At 45.4% G+C, this 25,063-nt stretch overlaps 1 protein-coding gene across 1 annotated transcript; it reads right to left on the reverse strand.

Annotated features, from left to right (window-relative positions):
- Window positions 1-525: 525 nt before the first annotated feature.
- Window positions 526-24,216, reverse strand: LOC115184019 (neuropilin-2). The gene is made up of 2 exons (XM_029745016.1): window positions 23,315-24,216; window positions 526-778 (listed from the first exon to the last, which is right to left on the reverse strand). The coding sequence occupies exons 1-2, from the start codon at window positions 23,385-23,387 to the stop codon at window positions 597-599; spliced, it is 255 nt and encodes an 84-aa protein (XP_029600876.1). The 5' UTR covers window positions 23,388-24,216; the 3' UTR covers window positions 526-596.
- Between the last annotated feature and the right edge of the window lie 847 nt (window positions 24,217-25,063).

Genomic DNA, 25,063 nt, shown 5'->3' on the forward strand with positions numbered 1-25,063 from the left:
GTGTGGGAGATTACAGCTAGATGGGGAATATGGTGTGGGAGATTACAGCTAGATGGGGAATATGGTGTGGGAGATTACAGCTAGATGGGGAATATGGTGTGGGAGATTACAGCTAGATGGGGAATATGGTGTGGGAGATTACAGCTAGATGGGGAATATGGTGTGGGAGATTACAGAGAGATGGGGAATATGGTGTGGGAGATTACAACAAGATAACACCAAGAGCTTGTTATGAGGGAAACTGAGCCAGAAACAGCAGGGAGCTGGAAATGGTGTTGGATATACACAGTTCATATCTCACTGTGGTGTTGGATACCCGGGGCGGCAGGTAGCCTAGTGGTTAGAGCATCGGGCCGGTAACCAAAAGGTTACTAGATCGTAATCCCCGAGCTGACAAGGTAAAAAAATCTGTCGTTCTGCCCCTGAACAAGACAGTTAACCCACTGTTCCCTGGTAGGCCGTCATTGTCAATAAGAACTTGTTCTTTAACTGACTTGCCGAGTTAAATTAAAGGTTAAATAAAAAAATATATATATATACACAGATTTCTCTGCGATGTTGGATATACACCATATAGATCTCCTTCTCTCTCTCTCTTACCTGCAGTCTAGTTTCTCCAGTTCAAAGTGTGGGTTGAAGTTGAGGACGATTCGTTGGGATGGTTCTGGAGCGGTGATGACCCAGCGACAGTTCTGATGAGGGGGGTACTCCAGAGGGTACCCTGGGGTGGTGATGTACCCGGCGTTGCTGGCGTCAAAATGTCCGCCACAAGCCTCACCTATAGGACAGACAACACAAGAGGCTTCAGTCGGGGAACATGAGATAATAATAGCCACCTTATCTAGTGTAGTTCTGGGAACTACAAATGTCTGTGGGAAGAGAGACTACACCTCCTCATCCTAAAAACCGCAGAGCCGTTTACTTCCTGGACTTGACAAAAGGAAAATCAGTTATTCATAACGGGAGCAGGAGAACAGCATTAATGACACCACGACATTTACCGCCGGTGAACAAATCACTTCCTGCCAAATCCTGTTAAGGGTTAAACTGTCCGCACTGTATTCTAAAGGACACATAGTATCACAGTAGTGTACTATCTGTAGCGCCACACTGAGACAGGAAGTGACAGACAAGCTGTCTCTGTGTTAAAGGTCAGGGGTCAGATTAACGCTGTGAGTTAGATGGAGAGGCTCACAAAGCATCCATTCTGACCCGACACACAAACACACTCACATACACTACTCCACTTCCCCCCCCCCACATACAGGAAGCTTTAAGACAGGGTGTTAATTTTCCTCTCCTCTCTGCGTGTATCATATGCACAATGAGTAAGCCCTTCAGCTGTCGACCACAGTCACAATATATATATACTTTTCACTTCCAATTACTTCACCAACACAGCAGCAGAGATGGATGTGTTAGAGAGGCAGGAAGGAAGACAAGCATGTAGAGAATTAGACAACATGGTCCACAAGACAACAGCAGAGCAGAGCAGAGTAGACTAGAGTAGAGAAGTGTAGAGTACAGTAGAGTAGAGTAGAGTAGAGTAGAGTACAGTAGAGTAGAGTAGAGTAGAGTAGAGTAGAGTAGAGTAGAGTAGAGTAGAGTAGAGTAGAGTAGAGCTGACTAGAGTAGAGTAGAGTAGAGTAGAGTAGAGTAGAGCTGACTAGAGTAGAGTAGAATAGAGTAGAGTAGAGTAGACTAGACTCGAGTAGAGTAGAGTAGAGTAGAGTAGAGTAGAGTAGAGTACAGTACATTAGAGTACAACAGAGTAGAGTAGAGTACAGTAGAGTACAACAGAGTAGAGTAGAGTACAGTAAAGTAGAGTACAGTAGAGTAGAGTACAGTACATTAGAGTACAACAGAGTAGAGTAGAGTACAGTAAAGTAGAGTACAGTAGAGTACAGTAGAGTACAGTAGAGTACAGTAGAGTAGAGTACAGTAGAGTGCAGTAGAGTAGAGTAGAGCTAAAACACTACTAGAACACTAGATTACTGGAACACTAGTTCTAGAACGCTACACCACTACTAGAACACTAGATTACTGGAACACTAGTTCTAGAACACTACAACACTACTAGAACACTAGATTACTGGAACACTAGTTCTAGAACGCTACAACACTACTAGAACACTAGATTACTGGAACACTAGTTCTAGAACACTACACCGCTACTAGAACACTAGATTACTGGAACACTAGTTCTAGAACGCTACAACACTACTAGAACACTAGATTACTGGAACACTAGTTCTAGAACACTACACCGCTACTAGAACTCAGCCAGGTTCAACACAGACCTGGCATCGTTCTGGGACTGTCTGCCTTCACACCATATGACTTAATGGCCACCGCTGTGAATCTCCCCCCTGCTGTCCTCTTCAGTGTGTCACATATTGAAGAGGAACAATAAGAACCAGATGCCTCGACTGTAATAGACTTTGAAGTGTTGACGTTTCCCCAGCTACTGTATGTTAAAAGGCATGTTTTACATACTGTGGTCTCTTCTCCGCTGCTCTTAGATGACACGTAACCTATTCACTACCAAATATAGCCACACAGTACACTGACACACACACACACACACACACGCACGCACGCACGCACACGCACGCACGCACGCACGCACACGCACACATACACACACGTGCACACACACACGCGCACACACACACACGCACACACACACACATGCACACACACACACACACACACATGCCTGTACACAAGCACACATTGCAGGTACATTAATCCATCAAAAATGACTTTCTTCTTTCTTCCGTAAGAGGAAAACAATAAAAGCTTTTCATCATTGCTCCCATCCCCAAGTTCCCTCCTAGTGTCTGTTTGCATTGCTCCCATCCCCAAGTTCCCTCCTAGTGTCAGAAGGCCAGCATCCCGGAGTCGCCTCTTCACTGTTGACGTTGAGACTGGTGTTTTGCTGATACTACTTAATGAAGCTGCCAGTTGAGGACTTGTGAGGCGTCTGTTTCTCAAACCAGACACTCTAATGTACTTGTCCTCTTGCTCAGTTGTAGTGGGGGACTGTAGCGGGGGACTGTAGCGGGGGACTGTAGCGGGGGACTGTAGCGGGGGACTGTAGTGAGGGCTGAGAGAGGAGAGGAGACAGGAAGAGGCAGGCTGCCGAGCAGAGCAGAGCGAAGAGAAAGAGGGCTTCAGTGTCTGTGATGTTCCAGGAGTCTATCCCTCTCCCCACTCTGCCACATGTTGACACACGCTGTCACACAAACAGTCAAAGGGGTACAGGGTGGAGGAGGGGAGAGGAGAGGAGACATAAACCTTGTTTGTCTCTCTATCTGACACACAGTCAGAGATACACAGTTCGATTATTCACACAGGACTCTCCGTAGTGTAGGTGATATCTGTAACTAAACTCTGTGTGTCACCCAAAGCATCACATGGTCACCAGTCACCCAAAGCATCACATGGTCACCAGTCACCCAAAGCATCACATGATGACCAGTCACCCAAAGCATCACATGGTCACCAGTCACCCAAAGCATCACATGGTCACCAGTCACCCAAAGCATCACATGGTCACCAGTCACCCAAAGCATCAAATGGTGACCAGTAAACCCAAAGCATCACATGGTCACCAGTCACCCAAAGCATCACATGGTCACCAGTCACCCAAAGAGTCACATGGTTACCAGTCACCCAAAGCATCACATGGTCACCAGTCACCCAAAGCATCACATGGTCACCAGTCACGCAAAGCATCACATGGTCACCAGTCACCCAAAGCGTCACATGGTGACCAGTCACCCAAAGCGTCACATGGTGACCAGTAAACCCAAAGCGTCACATGGTCACCATGATGTCTTCCTATGTTAGATTTATCAAAGTGATCCATTCCTACATCACAACGGTTCCACTACACATCCATTATCACTGAAAATGGGATGAGATGGTTAGAATGTCCTGTATGTTGTTTCCTCTCTATCAGTATGGCTCTGTGCCTACCTGACAGACAGACATATATGGGAGAGTATCTCTGTTTATCAGAGACAGACAGGGAGCTTAGTGGAGAGAGAGAGAGAGAGAGAGAGAGAGAGAGAGAGACAGGGAGCTTAGTGGAGAGAGAGACAGACAGGGAGATAGTGGAGAGAGAGACAGACAGGGAGCTTAGTGGAGCGAGAGACAGACAGGGAGCTTAGTGGAGAGAGAGACAGACAGGAAGCTTAGTGGAGAGAGAGACAGACAGGGAGCTTAGTGGAGAGAGAGACAGACAGGGAGATAGTGGAGAGAGAGACAGACAGGGAGCTTAGTGGAGAGAGAGAGAGACAGGGAGCTTAGTGGAGAGAGAGACAGACAGGGAGATAGTGGAGAGAGAGACAGACAGGGAGCTTAGTGGAGAGCGAGACAGACAGGGAGCTTAGTGGAGCGAGAGAGAGACAGGGAGCTTAGTGGAGAGAGAGAGAGACAGGGAGCTTAGTGAAGAGAGAGACAGACAGGGAGGTTAGTGGAGAGAGAGAGACAGGGAGCTTAGTGGAGAGAGACAGACAGGGAGCTTAGTGGAGAGAGACAGACAGGGAGACAGTGGAGAGAGAGACAGACAGGGAGCTTAGTGGAGAGAGAGACAGACAGGGAGATAGTGGAGAGAGAGACAGACAGGGAGATAGTGGAGAGAGAGACAGACAGGGAGCTTAGTGGAGAGAGAGACAGACAGGGAGATAGTGGAGAGAGAGACAGACAGGGAGCTTAGTGGAGAGAGAGACAGACAGGGAGATTAGTGGAGAGAGAGACAGACAGGGAGCTTAGTGGAGAGAGAGACAGACAGGGAGATAGTGGGGAGAGAGACAGACAGAGAGATAGTGGAGAGAGAGACAGACAGGGAGCTTAGTGGAGAGAGAGACAGGGAGCTTAGTGGAGAGAGAGACAGACAGGGAGCTTAGTGGAGAGAGAGAGAGAGACAGGGAGCTTAGTGGAGAGAGAGACAGACAGGGAGCTTAGTGGAGAGAGAGAGAGAGACAGGGAGCTTAGTGGAGAGAAAGACAGACAGGGAGCTTAGTGGAGAGAGAGACAGACAGGGAGCTTAGTGGAGAGAGAGCGACAGGGAGCTTAGTGGAGAGAGAGACAAGCAGGGAGCTTAGTGGAGAGAGAGACAGGCAGGGAGCTTAGTGAAGAGAGACAGACAGGGAGCTTAGTGAAGAGAGACAGACAGGGAGCTTAGTGGAGAGAGACAGACAGGGAGCTTAGTGAAGAGAGACAGACAGGGAGCTTAGTGGAGAGAGAGACAGACAGGAAGCTTAGTGGAGAGAGAGACAGGCATGGAGCGTAGTGGAGAGAGACAGACAGGGAGCTTAGTGGAGAGAGAGACAGACAGGGAGCTTAGTGGAGAGAGACAGGCAGGGAGCTTAGTGGAGAGAGACAGACAGGGAGATAGTGGAGAGAGAGACAGACAGGGAGATAGTGGAGAGAGAGACAGACAGGGAGATAGTGGAGAGAGAGACAGGCAGGGAGGGAGACTAGGAGCCCTAGTGGAGAGACAGACAGGCAGGGAGCTTAGTGGAGAGAGAGACAGGCAGGGAGCTTAGTGGAGAGAGAGACAGGCAGGGAGCGTAGTGGAGAGAGAGACAGGCAGGGAGGGAGACTAGGAGCCCTAGTGGAGAGACAGACAGGCAGGGAGCTTAGTGGAGAGAGAGACAGACAGGGAGAGAGACTAGGAGCCCTGGTGAGTGGTGAACTGAGTTCCTGTCTCCTGTAGACAGACACATCATCAACAGCAGCATCAGGCCCTACAGGCCCTCTGAGACTCTCCTACCAGCCCTACAAGCCCTCTGAGACTCTCCTCCCAGCCCTACAAGCCCTCTGAGACTCTCCTCCCAGCCCTACAAGCCCTCTGAGACTCTCCTCCCAGCCCTACAGGCCCTCTGAGACTCTCCTACCAGCCCTACAAGCCCTCTGAGACTCTCCTCCCAGCCCTACAAGCCCTCTGAGACTCTCCTCCCAGCCCTACAAGCCCTCTGAGACTCTCCTCCCAGCCCTACAGGCCCTCTGAGACTCTCCTACCAGCCCTACAAGCCCTCTGAGACTCTCCTCCCAGCCCTACAAGCCCTCTGAGACTCTCCTCCCAGCCCTACAAGCCCTCTGAGACTCTCCTCCCAGCCCTACAAGCCCTCTGAGACTCTCCTACCAGCCCTACAAGCCCTCTGAGACTCTCCTCCCAGCCCTACAAGCCCTCTGAGACTCTCCTCCCAGCCCTACAAGCCCTCTGAGACTCTCCTTCCAGCCCTACAAGCCCTCTGAGACTCTCCTACCAGCCCTACAAGCCCTCTGAGACTCTCCTCCCAGCCCTACAAGCCCTCTGAGACTCTCCTCCCAGCCCTACAAGCCCTCTGAGACTCTCCTCCCAGCCCTACAAGCCCTCTGAGACTCTCCTCCCAGCCCTACAAGCCCTCTGAGACTCTCCTACCAGCCCTACAAGCCCTCTGAGACTCTCCTCCCAGCCCTACAAGCCCTCTGAGACTCTCCTCCCAGCCCTACAAGCCCTCTGAGACTCTCCTCCCAGCCCTACAAGCCCTCTGAGACTCTCCTCCCAGCCCTACAAGCCCTCTGAGACTCTCCTCCCAGCCCTACAAGCCCTCTGAGACTCTCCTCCCAGCCCTACAAGCCCTCTGAGACTCTCCTACCAGCCCTACAAGCCCTCTGAGACTCTCCTACCAGCCCTACAAGCCCTCTGAGACTCTCCTACCAGCCCTACAAGCCTCCTGTTCGCCCACCTGCTATCAGTCGTGTTGTTGTTCACACAGAAACAAACCGTTTCCTCTCCTTTCTTCCTCCACTAGATATCTTATTGAAGGTTTGTGGTTTTCAGCACATGATCACACCACACACACACCACAACACACACAAACACACCACAACACACACACACCACACCACACACCACAACACACACACCACACCACAACACACACACACACCACAACACACACACACACCACAACACACACACACACCACCACACACACACCACACCACACACACACACACCACACACACACCACCACAACACACACACACCACACACACACACACCACACACACACACACCACACACACACACACACCACACACACACACACCACAACACCACACACCACACCACACACCACACACACAACCACACCACAACACACACACACACACACACACACACACCACAACACACACACACAACACAACACACACACACCACAACACACACACCACACCACAACACACACACCACAACACACACACACCACAACACACACACACCACAACACACACACACACACACACACACACACCACAACACACACACACCACAACACACACACACACACACACACACACACACACAACACACACACACCATAACACACACACATACCATAACACACACACACCACAACACACACACACCACAACACCCACACACCACAACACACACACACCATAACACACACCACCCATAACACACACATACCACAACACACACACACCATAACACACACACACCATAACACACAAACACACACACACACACCATAACACACACATACCACAACACACACACACACACCATAACACACACACCATAACACACACACACACACACACACACCATAACACACACACACCACAACACACACACCACAACACACACACACATAACACAAACACACACCATAACACACAAACACCATAACACACACACACCATAACACACACACACACCATAACACACACACACACCATAACACACACACACACCACAACACACACACACCATAACACACACACATACCATAACACACACAATAACACACACACACACCATAACACACACACACCATAACACACACATACCACAATACACACAACACACCATAACACACACCACAACACACCATAACACACGCACACCATAACACACACACACCATAACACACACATACCACAATACACACACATACCACAATACACACACACACCATAACACACACACACACCACAACACACACACACCATAACACACACACATACCATAACACACACACACCATAACACACACACACACCATAACACACACACACACCATAACACACACATACCACAATACATACAACACACCATAACACACACACCATAACACACACACCATAACACACACCACACCATAACACACACACCATAACACACACACACCATAACACACACCATAACACACACACCATAACACACACACACCATAACACACACACCATAACACACACACACCATAACACACACACCATAACACACACACACACACCATAACACACACACACCATAACACACACACACCATAACACACACACCATAACACACACACACACACCATAACACACACACACACCATAACACACACGCACCATAACACACACACACCATAACACACACACCATAACACACACACCATAACACACACACACCATAACACACACACACCACAATACATACAACACACCATAACACACACACCATAACACACACACCATAACACACGCACACCATAACACACACACACCATAACACACACACCATAACACACACACACCATAACACACACACCATAACACACACACACACACACCATAACACACACACACCATAACACACACACACCATAACACACACACCATAACACACACACACCATAACACACACACACCATAACACACACACCATAACACACACACACCATAACACACACACACCATAACACACACACCATAACACACACACACCATAACACACACACCATAACACACACACACACACACCATAACACACACACACCATAACACCACACACACCATAACACACACACCATAACACACACACACACACACCATAACACACACACACCATAACACACACACACCATAACACACACACCATAACACACACACACCACAACACGTCCCTTCATAAATAAGAGTAAATGATGCTAAGTATCCCAGTGGGGATTGAGAATACGGATACATGATTTATTTATCCTCTCTCTCTCTCTGTCTCTCTCTCTCTGTCTCTCTCTCTCTCTCTCTCTCTCTCTCTGTCTCTCTCTCTCTGTCTCTCTCTCTCTGTCTCTCTCTCTCTCTCTCTCTCTCTCTGTCTCTCTCTCTCTCTGTCTCTCTCTCTCTCTCTGTCTCTCTCTCTCTCTCTCTCTCTCTCTCTCTCTGTCTCTCTCTGTCTCTCTCTCTCTCTCTCTGTCTCTCTCTGTCTCTCTCTCTCTCTCTCTCTCCTCTCTCTCTCCCCCATCTCTCTCTCTCTCTCTCTGGCATGTTCTGAATCTGATAACTTTGTTTCACCGATTCAGCACTTTCTGCCTGCCTCGCCAGATTAAAAACCAGCTCTTGTTTTGTTGGCCTGAATTGCAAATACTGTATCTGACCTTATTTGGCAAGAGTTAGAGATGAATTTCCCCTAAAAGTTTCCCTGAGAGTTTGTTGCCTTCCCAAAGAGGCTAGATACTATGTCATTATGGCGTTAAAATAATGAACGATGAACTCGTTCAGTCAATCCCATTTCATAATTCATAAATTAGTCGTCTTTTTAGATAGATTAGGGAGGACGATTTTATGTTTTTTTTTTTTTTTAATGAGCATGGCCTTATCTCTATTAAAACATATTGGATGACTGTCATTCATTATTCTATTCACTCAGTTCAATGTAACATCAACAGGTTTAGGATACTACATGATACTATAATTGTTCCTGTACCCATCATGAGGTTGCTACAACCTAGCCTACGAATTAAAGTTTACAACGTAGGTGCACACAGGTCGAGATACAAGCTGGAGTAATCAAGGTGACAGACAGTGACACATTCAATACCGCCTTGCAAACTCTGGCCTGCATCTAGCTGATCTAGGGCGGAATCATTAGTCCAACAGTTGCAAATGAGAGTTTTGGACAAATTAGTTCCGTTTGCTTCCGTTTAAGAAAAGTTTTGTAACAGAATCAGCGGAATGAATATATCCCACTCTTTCTATGACACACCATAACACACAACCACACCATAACACACACACCACAACACAGACATACGTTAAGGAGGGGGTCTTGACCCTAGCCAGGTGCCTTAAATTAGCCCACGGAGATGTGAGAGAGAGAAGGATCCTTTAACACACCAAGGATGAGGGTATGAGCTTATGGAAAAGAGAGGAAAGGAGGCAGAACCTCCTAGACTCAACACCGGACGAACACAACATGATTAGAGAACCTCCTAGACTTAACACGATTAGAGAACCTCCTAGGGACACAACACGATTAGAGAACCTCCTAGACTCAACACGATTAGAGAGCCTCCTAGGGACTCAACAAGATTAGAGAACCTCCTAGACTCAACACGATTAGAGAACCTCCTAGGGACACAACACGATTAGAGAACCTCCTAGGCTCAACACGATTAGAGAACCTCCTAGGGACTCAACACGATTAGAGAACCTCCTAGGGACTCAACACGATTAGAGAACCTCCTAGACTCAACACGATTAGAGAACCTCCTAGACTCAACACGATTAGAGAACCTCCTAGACTCAACACGATTAGAGAACCTCCTAGGGACTCAACACGATTAGAGAACCTCCTAGACTCAACATGATTAGAGAACCTCCTAGGGACTCAACACGATTAGAGAACCTCCTAGACTCAACACGATTAGAGAACCTCCTAGACTCAACACGATTAGAGAGCCTCCTAGACTCAACACGATTAGAGAACCTCCTAGACTCAACACGATTAGAGAACCTCCTAGGGACTCAACACGATTAGAGAACCTCCTAGACTCAACACGATTAGAGAACCTCCTAGACTCAACACGATTAGAGAACCTCCTAGACTCAACACGATTAGAGAGCCTCCTAGGGACACAACACGATTAGAGAACCTCCTAGACTCAACACGATTAGAGAACCTCCTAGACTCAACACGATTAGAGCGCTTCCTAGGGACACAACACGATTAGAGAACCTCCTAGACTCAACACGATTAGAGAACCTCCTAGGGACTCAACACGATTAGAGAACCTCCTAGACTCAACACGATTAGAGAACCTCCTAGACTCAACACGATTAGAGAGCCTCCTAGGGACTCAACACGATTAGAGAACCTCCTAGACTCAACACGATTAGAGAGCCTCCTAGGGACACAACAAGATTAGAGAACCTCCTAGACTTAACACGATTAGAGAACCTCCTAGACTCAACACGTTTAGAGAACCTCCTAGACTCAACACGATTAGAGAACCTCCTAGACTCAACACGATTAGAGAACCTCCTAGGGACTCAACACGATTAGAGAACCTCCTAGACTCAACACGATTAGAGAACCTCCTAGACTCAACACGATTAGAGAGCCTCCTAGACTCAACACGATTAGAGAACCTCCTAGACTCAACACGATTAGAGAACCTCCTAGGGACTCAACACGATTAGAGAACCTCCTAGACTCAACACGATTAGAGAACCTCCTAGACTCAACACGATTAGAGAACCTCCTAGACTCAACACGATTAGAGAGCCTCCTAGGGACACAACAAGATTAGAGAACCTCCTAGACTCAACACGATTAGAGAACCTCCTAGACTCAACACGATTAGAGAACCTCCTAGACTCAACACGATTAGAGCGCTTCCTAGGGACACAACACGATTAGAGAACCTCTTAGACTCAACACGATTAGAGAACCTCCTAGGGACTCAACACGATTAGAGAACCTCCTAGACTCAACACGATTAGAGAACCTCCTAGACTCAACACGATTAGAGAACCTCCTAGACTCAACACGATTAGAGAACCTCCTAGACTCAACACGATTAGAGAGCCTCCAAGGGACTCAACACGATTAGAGAACCTCCTAGACTCAACACGATTAGAGAGCCTCCTAGGGACACAACAAGATTAGAGAACCTCCTAGACTTAACACGATTAGAGAACCTCCTAGACTCAACACGTTTAGAGAACCTCCTAGACTCAACACGATTAGAGAACCTCCTAGACTCAACACGATTAGAGAACCTCCTAGGGACACAACACGATTAGAGAACCTCCTAGGGACTCAACACGATTAGAGAAACTCCTAGACTCAACACGATTAGAGCGCCTCCTAGGGACACAACACGATTATAGAACCTCCTAGGGACTCAACACGATTAGAGAGCCTCCTAGACTCAACACGATTAGAGAGCCTCCTAGGGACTCAACAAGATTAGAGAACCTCCTAGACTCAACACGATTAGAGAACCTCCTAGACTCAACACGATTAGAGAACCTCCTAGACTCAACACGATTAGAGAGCCTCCTAGGGACACAACAAGATTAGAGAACCTCCTAGACTTAACACGATTAGAGAACCTCCTCAACTCAACACGTTTAGAGAACCTCCTAGACTCAACACGATTAGAGAACCTCCTAGACTCAACACGATTAGAGAACCTCCTAGGGACTCAACACGATTAGAGATCCTCCTAGACTCAACACGATTAGAGAACCTCCTAGGGACTCAACACGATTAGAGATCCTCCTAGACTCAACACGATTAGAGAACCTCCTAGACTCAACACGATTAGAGAGCCTCCTAGGGACTCAACACGATTAGAGAACCTCCTAGGGACACAACAAGATTAGAGAACCTCCTAGACTCAACACGAATAGAGAACCTCCTAGGGACTGAACACGATTAGAGAGCCTCCTAGACTCAACACGATTAGAGAATCTCCTAGACTCAACACGATTAGAGAGCCTCCTAGGGACACAACACGATTAGAGAACCTCCTAGACTCAACACGATTAGAGAACCTCCTAGACTCAACACGATTAGAGAGCCTCCTAGACTCAACACGATTAGAGAACCTCCTAGACTCAACACGATTAGAGAACCTCCTAGGGACACAACACGATTAGAGAACCTCATAGGGACACAACACGATTAGAGAGCCTCCTAGACTCAACACGATTAGAGAACCACCTAGACTCAACAAGATTAGAGCGCCTCCTAGGGACACAACACGATTAGAGAACCTCCTAGGGACTCAACACGATTAGAGAACCTCCTAGACTCAACACGATTAGAGAACCTCCTAGACTCAACACGATTAGAGAACCTCCTAGGGACACAACACGATTAGAGAACCTCCTAGGGACACAACACGATTAGAGAGCCTCCTAGACTCAACACGATTAGAGAACCTCCTAGACTCAACACGATTAGAGAGCCTCCTAGGGACACAACACAATTAGAGAGCCTCCTAGGGACTCAACACGATTAGAGAACCTCCTAGACTCAACACGATTAGAGAACCTCCTAGACTCAACACGATTAGAGAACCTCCTTGGGACTCAACACGATTAGAGAACCTCATAGGGACACAACACGATTAGAGAACCTCCTAGGGACTCAACACGATTAGAGAACCTCCTAGACTCAACACCGGACGAACACAACAAGATTAGAGAGCCTCCTAGACTCAATATCAGAAGAACACACCACGATTAGGAAGGTCAAACCCGATTTGGTAATTTCTGGTATATCATCAAAATAAATCAATCGGAGCATGTTTTTGGACATTCAACAGTTTTTTGTACCTGATTAAGTAAAACACAATTGAAAATGAATGTTGACAGTTAAATGTATACTCTTAAAGTTAAAAATGATGCTGTCGCTGCTTCCTGTTGACAAGACATTTTGATAAATAGTCCAATGCTAAAAACACAGCTTTAACGTGTCCAAATCAATAACTAATATGCAGAAACAGTTTGAGATATATTGAAAGCCTAAACATAAAATGTACTGTCTACACACATGCAACAATAGTAATCATATTACTGGTATAAAAAAATAAAAAATAACATCTTATAAAACTGAACAAGCACCAAAAAAAGCGTGTTGTTTTGACAAGTGGGAATAAATCACTCATATTGATTAGGGGGGCTAACTTCAACGAATCACAACCCACCGTAGGACATCAACAGTGACAACAGTTGTCTTTTAGTGCTAGTTTGACTGTTAAATCAGTGTTAAACCAGCGACTTTTATAGAAATGATTTGTGTCATTTGAGAAAGAAAATTACAGCTGCGTTGGAAGTCCTGCGACCCCCCCCCCCCCCCCCACAATGCGTATGACAAAATCAAATCAACAGGACAAAACCAAAGATATTGATCTGTTTTAAGTAATTCAGCTTATGTCATCATGTTGACTATAAACTGTTAATTAAACTAACTTCACCAAACTGAGGTAAAAGGGATGAGTAATTCGAAATGGTCAAAATGTGATTTTGTGTAATGTAGTACCGCATGCTGTCCACATCACGGGAAGTAACGTAACAAACATTAATTAGATACGGAAACAAATTATACGATATCGTAATTTACGATGATAGTAAATGAAGCAAAATCACAGATTTCCTACAAACGCCTTTCCTACACACACCTAGGGGTTGACCAATAGGGGTTGACCAATAGGGGTTGACCAATAGGAGTTGACCAATAGGAGTTGACCAATAGGGGTTGACCAATAGGGGTTGACCAATAGGGGTTGACCAATAGGAGTTGACCAATAGGGGTTGACCAATAGGAGTTGACCAATAGGAGTTGACCAATAGGAGTAATAGGGGTTGACCAACAGGAGTTGACCAATAGGGGTTGACCAATAGGAGTTGACCAACAGGAGTTGACCAATAGGGGTTGACCAATAGGGGTTGACCAATAGGGGTTGACCAATAGGAGTTGACCAATAGGGGTTGACCAATAGGAGTTGACCAATAGGGGTTGACCAATAGGAGTTGACCAATAGGGGTTGACCAATAGGAGTTGACCAATAGGAGTTGACCAATAGGAGTAATAGGGGTTGACCAACAGGAGTTGACCAATAGGAGTTGACCAATAGGAGTTGACCAATTGGAGTTGACCAATAGGGGTTGACCAATAGGGGTTGACCAATAGGGGTTGACCAATAGCGGTTGACCAATAGGAGTTGACCAACAGGAGTTGACCAATAGGGGTTGACCAATAGGAGTTGACCAATAGGAGTTGACCAATAGGAGTAATAGGGGTTGACCAATAGGAGTTGACCAATAGGAGTAATAGGGGTTGACCAATAGGGGTTGACCAATAGGGGTTGACCAATAGGAGTTGACCAATATGGGTTGACCAATAGGGGTTGACCAATAGGGGTTGACCAATAGGGGTTGACCAATAGTCCTATAAACCTACCCTAACACTACTGGAGCTGTGATGACAGTGGTCCAGTCGTTGTGAACCGGAATCCAAATAGGAGACGTGTTCCAAATGATCACCCAGCATATAATACGTTAATAACCTGGTGGGATCCTCTATGGCTAGCGATCCTCAGGAACAACAATACGGACACCACGGAGGAAAGAAATGTCAACTGACGATGTAATGGAATGATGCTAAATGTGAGGAAACAGTCATAAATTTACATTACAGTCATTTAGCAGACACTCTTATCAAGAGCGACTTACAGTAGTGAATGCATACATTTCATTTCATGCATTTTTTTTTTTTTTTGTACTGGCCCCACGTGGGAATCGAACCCACAACCCTGGCGTTGCAAACACCATGCTGGCGTTGCAAACACCATGCTCTACCAACTGAGCCACAGGGAAATAAATGTCAGGAAACTAACACTAAAGAGACAGTTATTAATGTATGTGGGTATAACTGACAGTAAAGAGACAGTTATTAATGTATGTGGATATAACTGACAGTAAAGTGACAGTTATTAATGTATGTGGGTATAACTGACAGTAAAGTGACAGTTATTAATGTATGTAGGTATAACTGACAGTTATTAATGTATGTGGGTATAACTGACAGTTATTAATGTATGTGGGTATAACTGACAGTAAAGTGACAGTTATTAATGTATGGTGGGTATAATTGACAGTAAAGGGACAGTTATTAATGTATGTGGGTATAACTGACAGTAAAGGGACAGTTATTAATGTATGTGGGTATAACTGACAGTAAAGGGACAGTTATTAATGTATGTGGGTATAACTGACAGTAAAGTGACAGTTATAAATGTATGTGGGTATAACTGACAGTTATTAATGTATGTGGGTATAACTGACAGTAAAGGGACAGTTATTAATGTATGTGGGTATAACTGACAGTTATTAATGTATGTGGGTATAACTGACAGTAAAGTGACAGTTATTAATGTATGTGGGTATAACTGACAGTAAAGTGACAGTTATTAATGTATGTGGGTATAACTGATGGTGGTTACTGTTTAACACAATACAATTTTTTTTTTAAATACAGTGAAAAGTATAGGCATGTAATTAAAAAATCTAGAAATCCTAAATCAACTCAGAAGGTTTGGCTCTATAGATGATTACAGAAACATATAGCTTAGGTCTCCAAATGTCATCCCTGCAAAGTTATAAGGCCAGCACTTCATTAACTTCACTGCGGAAAAGGTGATATGACTCAGTTTGCTGCCCTATCACTGGTTTCACATTTTGTCTCTAGCGATCGTAAGGGTAAAATAGATCGGAAACAATTGTCATTTATAGTTACAATTCCCTTATCCAAACGGCTTACTATTTTACCTAAAAGAAAGTTCGATTTTTTTATTTTATTTTAAGACCTAGCTCTTATCAGTAGCTCTTATCAATATCTCTTATCAGTAGCTCTTATCAATAGCTCTTATCAATAGCTCTTATCAATGTCTCTAATCAGTAGCTCTTATCAGTAGCTCTTATCAATAGCTCTTATCAATATCTCTTATCAATAGCGCTTATCAATGTCTCTTATCAGTAGCTCTTATCAATATCTCTTATCAGTAGCTCTTATCAGTAATAAATGACAATGCATGGAGAATGGTGTCATTTACATCAGAAGAAATTAGATGTTATTCTACTTGGAACCAACAGGTTGCTCCACTTTATTCATCGTTTACTCCAGGTCTTAATACAGTGTATCTGTAGACACGCCTCTATTAATACAGTGTATCTGTAGACACGCCTCCATTAATACAGTGTATCTGTAGACACGCCTCCATTAATACAGTGTATCTGTAGACACGCCTCCATTAATACAGTGTACCAGTAGACACGCCTCCATTAATACAGTGTATCAGTAGACACGCCTCCATTAATACAGTGTATCTGTAGACACACCTCCATTAATACAGTGTATCTATAGACACGCCTCCATTAATACAGTGTATCTGCAGACACACCTTCACTTCTTTGATCTCCACCCGAAACGAATACCAGGTGAACAGCAAGTGAATAGCAGGTGTATACCAGGTGAATACCAGGTGAATACCAGGTGAATAGCAGGTGAATACCAGGTGAATACCAGGTGAATACCAGGTGAACAGCAGGTGAATAGCAGGTGAATACCAGGTGAATACCAGGTGAACAGCAGGTGAACAGCAGGTGAATAGCAGGTGTATACCAGGTGAATACCAGGTGAATACCAGGTGAATAGCAGGTGAATAGCAGGTGAATACCAGGTGAACAGCAGGTGAATAGCAGGTGAATAGCAGGTGAATACCAGGTGAATACCAGGTGAATAGCAGGTGAATACCAGGTGAATACCAGGTGAATAGCAGGTGAATAACAGGTGAACAGCAGGTGAATAGCAGGGGAATAACAGGTGTATACCAGGTCAATACCAGGTGAATAGCAGGTGAATAGCAGGTGAATACCAGGTGAATACCAGGTGAATACCAGGTGAACAGCAGGTGAATAACAGGTGAACAGCAGGTGAATAACAGGTGAATACCAGGTGAATAACAGGTCAATACCAGGTGAATAGCAGGGGAATAACAGGTGAACAGCAGGTGTATACCAGGTGTATACCAGGTGAATAGCAGGTGAATACCAGGTGAATACCAGGTGAATACCAGGTGAATAGCAGGTGAATAACAGGTGAACAGCAGGTGTATACCAGGTGTATACCAGGTGAATAGCAGGTGAATACCAGGTGAATACCATGCCATTTATCATGCTTCAGTTGAAGGTCAGAATACGAGTAGAGAGAAAAGTTTCTAAAAGAGAAATTCTGTTCCATTTCCCCTTTCCATTTCCCGTTCCATTCCCCTTTCCATTTCCCCTTTCCATTTCCTGTTCCATTCCCCTTTCCATTTCCCCTTTCCATTTCCTGTTCCATTCCCCTTTCCATTTCCCCTTTCCATTTCCCTTTCCATTTCCTGTTCCATTTCCCGTTCCATTTCCCCTTTCCATTTCCTGTTCCATTCCCCTTTCCATATTCCGTTCCATTTCCCCTTTCCATTTCCTGTTCCATTCCCCTTTCCATTTCCTGTTCCATTCCCCTTTCCATTTCCCTTTCCATTTCCCCTTTCCATTTCCTGTTCCATTCCCCTTTCCATTTCCCCTTTCCATTTCCTGTTCCATTTCCCCTTTCCATTTCCTGTTCCATTTCCCCTTTCCATTTCCTGTTCCATTCCCCTTTCCATTTCCCCTTTCCATTTCCTGTTCCATTCCCCTTTCCATTTCCCCTTTCCATTTCCTGTTCCATTCCCCTTTCCATTTCCCCTTTCCATTTCCTGTTCCATTTCCCCTTTCCATTTCCTGTTCCATTCCCCTTTCCATTTCCTGTTCCATTCCCCTTTCCATTCCCCTTTCCATTTCCTGTTCCATTTCCTGTTCCATTTCCCCTTTCCATTTCCCCTTTCCATTTCCTGTTCCATTCCCCTTTCCATTTCCTGTTCCATTTCCTGTTCCATTTCCCCTTTCCATTTCCCCTTTCCATTTCCTGTTCCATTCCCCTTTCCATTTCCTGTTCCATTTCCTGTTCCATTTCCCCTTTCCATTTCCCCTTTCCATTTCCTGTTCCATTTCCTGTTCCATTTCCTGTTCCATTTCCCGTTCCATTTCCTGTTCCATTTCCTGTTCCATTTCCCGTTCCATTTCCTGTTCCATTTCCTGTTCCATTTCCTGTTCCATTTCCCCCACCATAGTGAAGCAGTTGCAGCAGCCCATTACTTTAACTGCCTTAACATGGTGCGTAGTCGGGCTACACAGAACTAGGACCAAATCTAATGACATTTTAAATACATTTTATACCACTGTGTACAAGCCAGAGGAGAAAATCTCTTGTAATGGAATTGAGTCTCTCCTATATACATTAGGAGAGACATCTCCTAATGTAAAGTGTGAATACAAACAAAATAAGTTATTGAGGGAGGATAAATCCATGACCAAAACAACAACGTAATTATACTCTCAAACTGTTGCTACACATGGAAAAGTCTATACACACACACACACACACACACACACACACACACACACACACACACACACACACACACACACACACACACACAGAGAGAGAGAGAAAACATACACACACACACACAGAGAGATTCCTGCGGTGCAGCTGTTTACTGCTAGAAATCAACAGATAGAGAAACAGCAGCATATTTAAGCAGGTGGCTTGTGTTTCACTATAGTGAAAACAGTTTCACTACACTACAATTTGGACCAGCAAACACAACAAAACATACCAAGTCCCTAGTTATTGCAGCTAGGCCAAGCCAAAGGAGAAAGGACTGGATTATACTGCAGTAGAAAACACTGACTGGATGGATACTGCTGTCTGTAATTCTATAATTGACTAACAGTAGCTAATAATTGTTTATTTACCCATATGATGAGCTAACCTGGTTAAACCAGCCAGAATGAACACCTCTCTTTCTCTCTCTCTCTATTTCACGCTCTCTCTCTCTCTTTCTCTCTCTCTCTATTTCACGCTCTCTCTCTCTCTCTCTCTCTCTCTCTCTTTCTCTCTCTCTCTCTATTTCACGCTCTCTCTCTCTCTCTCTCTCTCTCTTTCTCTCTCTCTCTCTATTTCACACACTCTCTCTCTCTCTCTCTCTCTCTCTGTCTCTTTCTCTCTCCTCCCCCTCTCTCTCTGTCTCTTTCTCTCTCCTCCCTACATCTCTCTATATCTCTATTGATCTCTCTCTCTATAGCTATCTCTCCCGCTATCTCCCTTTCTCACACACACACACAGTGTTCAGTCTGGTTAAATTAGGCTAGCTCTTCATGTGGGTATAAATCAAGTAAGGAGAGCAGTACTAGTACTACCAGGCTACCAGGCTACCAGGCTACCAAGCTACCAGGCTACCAGGCTACCAGGCTACCAGGCGACCAAGCGACCAGGCTACCAGGCTACCAGGCTACCAGGCTACCAAGCTACCAGGCTACCAGGCGACCAGGCTACCAGGCTACCAGGCTACCAAGCTACCAGGCTACCAGGCGACCAGGCTACCAGGCTACCAGGCTACCAGGCTACCAAGCTACCAGGCTACCAGGCGACCAGGCTACCAGGCTACCAGGCTACCAAGCTACCAGGCTACCAGGCTACCAGGCGACCAGGCGACCAAGCGACCAGGCTACCAGGCTACCAGGCTACCAGGCGACAAAGCTACCAGGCTACCAGGCTACCAGGCGACCAGGCTACCAAGCTACCAGGCTACCAGGCGACCAGGCTACCAGGCTATCAGGCTACCAAGCTACCAGGCTACCAGGCGACCAGGCTTCCAGGCTACCAGGCTACCAGGCTACCAAGCTACCAGGCTACCAGGCTACCAGGCGACCAGGCGACCAGGCGACCAAGCCACCAAGCCACCAGGCTACCAAGCTACCAGGCTACCAAGCTACCAAGCTACCAGGCGACCAGGCGACCAGGCGACCAAGCTACCAGGCTACCAGGCTACCAGGCTACCAGGCTACCAAGCTACCAGGCTACCAGGCTACCAGGCTACCAGGCTACCAAGCGACCAGGCTACCAGGCTACCAGGCTACCAGGCTAGCAAGCTACCAAGCTACCAGGCTACCAGGCTACCAAGCGACCAGGCGACCAGGCGACCAGGCGACCAGGCGACCAGGGTACCAGGCTACGCTACTGGTTTTCTCCCTCAGGAAAAGCCTCTGATATCTGATTAGTTCAAAGACTTTCATCATGGAGATAAGATAATACCTTATCATCTGTGACATAGGGTAACTTATAGTAACATCACACCCCTTTTGCTTTATGCTAATTCAACAATAAGGATAAAGATGTGTGGCGTTGCGCTATTAGCAGTGGCGGTTCTAGACCATTTCAACCTGGGGGGCCCAAGCTGAGCGGGGTGGGGGGGGGCCCCAGCTGGGGACAGTTGTACTGATAGAGGGGCCAGTTACATTAGACGTTATTGTTGTCATATCGTTTTCTTCACTGCATTAGCAGGCAAAAGACCATGTTCATAATCATCATCGTTGCCACTGTCTAATAACGGAAAAATTATTTCATACTCCACATTTATAGGGTGGGCCACAAGGGGGTCCAAAATTGTTGGCACTGGGGCCCTGCCCCCCCCCCCCCCCCCCCCCCCCCCCCCCCCCCCCCCGAACTGTTATTACTATGATATAAGGTTTAATTATTTATAAAGTGGGTCTAATCGCAAAATTGTAAGATAATGCAGTGTCTTTCAATTACAGTAAGATTATCAATATAACGTCGTGCTATTTCCATGTTATTACTAGCTCACTATTTAGATTTGTTTTTAACTCCAAAAAAAAAACAAAACTTTGAAATATGTTTGAGAAGAAAACTAAAGTTTTCATTTAGCAGACGCTCTTATCCAGAGCGACTGACAGTAGTGAATACATACATTACATACATATTTTCTCTCCGTACTGGTCCCCCCGTGGGAATCGAACCCACAACCCTGGCAAACACCATGCTCTACCTACTGAGCCACACTGAGCCTCACGAACGTTTAGCATGATAATGTTTTGTCAGTGAGGCTACTGGACCCCTTGTCCTGTATATCTAGAGCGGTTCGTCTGTTACAAACACCCCCAGCCTCTACAGTCTGCTCTCAAGAACAACATTAAACATAAGGTCAAGACATTTCAAACGGACAAAACGAGCACCGATTCGAGGAACAACTACATCCACCCAACTTTTCAAGACGGATCCCCGGCCAAATCCAATGTTGTTTTTGCCCTGTAGGCTACGTCGTGTGAACTCGCTGATACAAATCAGGTTTTCATTTGCTAAACAAACCTGTCATTTGACAGCAATCAATTGAAACACTGCCTAGGCATTTTAGTCACAAGCTATATGGATTGTTAAGAGATAAAAAATAGGCTCCTGAGGGTTAATACTGTAGCAAGACTTTAAATGATTGTGACAAATGAAATATAAATCATATCAATGATGGAAATAGAAAACATTTATAGGTTCCACTAAACACATTGAAATGAATGAATCACAAAATATATAAACACAAATCATTAGACCAAGACAGTCTAATTAAATCCGAAACATAATCCACTCATAGATAGAATCAAAGGTTAAATCTGATGATTAAGAATATATTGGATTTTAATTACAAAAATTGGAAGGAAGATTCTTTAGATTAGATTAGTGAAGTTAAAGCGCTGACTGTTCATTTCTTATCATTTGAACAGACGCCCTGATGACCAGAGAGAAACGGGAGCCTGGGGTTTTAGGGCGTCAGGTAGCGTCGCGGTTAAACAGCTTAGGACCAGTAACCGAAACGACTTCTAGTCTAAGTCTCCAAAACCGACTGGGTGGGAAACCTTGACCCTACTTGCTCATGTCAAATCGCTCTGATTTAATTAAGAGTGTCTGCTAAACGACATACATGTTTTAATATCACTCAGTACACAAAAAAAACGGTTTAAATGAAATCCTCAATTAATGAAATATTTGATACATTTGTGGGCTATTTAGGCTGTAATTGTATGTTCCTTTTTAAAAAAATACACCGACGGGGCACCGGGGAACTAACGGGCTCTAGGTGACGCCTGCGGCAAGCGGAATATCCTCCGTTAAATAACAGCCCGGTGGACAGTTCCAGCCGGTAAAACACATCACACATCGTTCAGCTGTCGTCTATCCGTCGTTGAATATATGACTGTCTGTAAAAGGATAGAAATGTTAATGTGTAACACGGAGATGTTTTGTGGATTTGATAGTCTAATATAAAACATATGCTGACAGACCGAAAAGAGGCTTCAATCCGCGTCCAAAAACAGCCTGAGATCCTGAGGACTGTATAGCGAAACATCCTTATCTTCTTATCTTCCTAAAGCTTTACTGTCAAACAATAATGATGGAGCTTATTCATGTCCGTTTGAGTCATGTTTCAAACCACACGTTTGTGTGAATATTTGACATGTTTTTGGTTGTTGTAGTAAGGCGGTAAAAAGCCTAAATGTATCGCGCCGGTAAAACAACTTACCTTCTTCACCGATAACTATTTGTGGTAAACAAACGGCCAGTAAACATCCACAGAGCCACGGTAATATATCCATTTTCGGAGGTGAAGTTTCACCCTTCCCAATCCCGGAGAGAAGAACTCGCCGTGAAAGTCTTCTTCCTCGTGTAAAAGTGTTTTTCTCCGCTCACCCGTAACACGCGTCTCCACCGGGAAGACGTCTGTCTGCGGTTCGCTGTTCAACACAACGGAGATATCAACCCCCAGCCGCTTAACACTTTCTTTCTTCTTATTTCAAATCAATAATATTCTTTTTTTTGACCCGTTATTTCAATTTAATAATTTAGAAGATTCAAAACCATTCTGGCCAGTGCGGCGTTCAGAATCACGGAAAAAAAATAAAAATAAAAATATCAATTTCATCCAGATAATATTTTATTACAAAGAAATAAAGGACCTGTTAAAATAAAATAAAAAATGTGTCTGAATTCATTCAGAAGTCCGTAGCGGTTTTTAGTCCACAGAATTGATGCTTTCGCTGGCTGATATCTGAAGTGTTTTGGTTGCCTCCAAAAGCCAGAGAAGATATTTATTTTTTATTTCCTTTGACTTTCTCCCTCCGGCGAATTTACTTTGTCCCCCCCCCCAAAAAACTCCCCCGCACAAAAACAAAAAAAAACACAAATCTAAAGGAAATAGTCCAACTGTCCTTGGCTCGTACGTAAAAACCGGTCCGTATTGCCGTTAATACCCAGTGCTGTATAATCTAGCAGTATCCAGTCCGTTGTCTCTCCGCTGTCCAGACACACAGCTCCTTCTCTCTGCTCTACTCGGAGTATTCTGGCTGGAGGTTTTTTGTAAGGCTCGGTCTTCCAGCAGCCAGAGCGCAGGCGGGCAGGCAGGCAGGCAGGCGGACGGGCAGGCGGGCAGGCAGCATGTGTATGTAATAACGTTAGAGCGGAGCAGCTATCACATTACAGTCATCACCTAGACCCGCCTCCCCACAGCCGCTGATTAAAGAGGACCACTCACGGCCTGCTGCAGCGTTTCTTTCTTTTAGTTATAAAAAGACGGAACAAGGAACTGGAAATATAGGAGCGGTGCGCACACACACACACACACACACACACACACACACACACACACACACACAACACACACACACACACACACACACACACACACACACACACACACACACACACACACACACACACACACACGAAGACACACACACATACACACACACACATACACACCCACACACACACACACACACACACACACACACACACACACACACACACACACACACACACACACACACACAGCCTCATGCCCTCATGGGTCGTGAAACAGCATGTTGGTGGTTCATGCAGTAACCGCTGGGCTGGTTGGTTATAGAAGAAGAAGGCCTGGTGTTTCATGGACAGAGGTGGACAAGACACGTATGCTTAGATATAAACTCCCTATTCTTAGAAAAGAGGAATACGCAATAAACCATCCGCTAGCCACCGCTGTCATAGGATTACCAAACAGTTATTAGACAAACTTAAAAGGAAGTATTGAGATATAACGATGTCAGCAAAAAAAAAACCAACGTAGAAGACATTTATGATAAATGATGAGTTACAAAGTCATTCTATGTCAATAGTGTCCAGTCAACAACAACAATGGGGCACAAACCATTGAAAAGTCATTGAAATACAGTAGTAGTGTTCTGTGAATATGCTGACGTTGTGTTACTGCAGTAGTGATAGCTTGGCATGCCAG

The sequence above is a fragment of the Salmo trutta genome, unplaced genomic scaffold (assembly GCF_901001165.1).
Source record: "Salmo trutta unplaced genomic scaffold, fSalTru1.1, whole genome shotgun sequence".
In the NCBI taxonomy this organism is placed as follows: Eukaryota; Metazoa; Chordata; class Actinopteri; order Salmoniformes; family Salmonidae; genus Salmo; species Salmo trutta.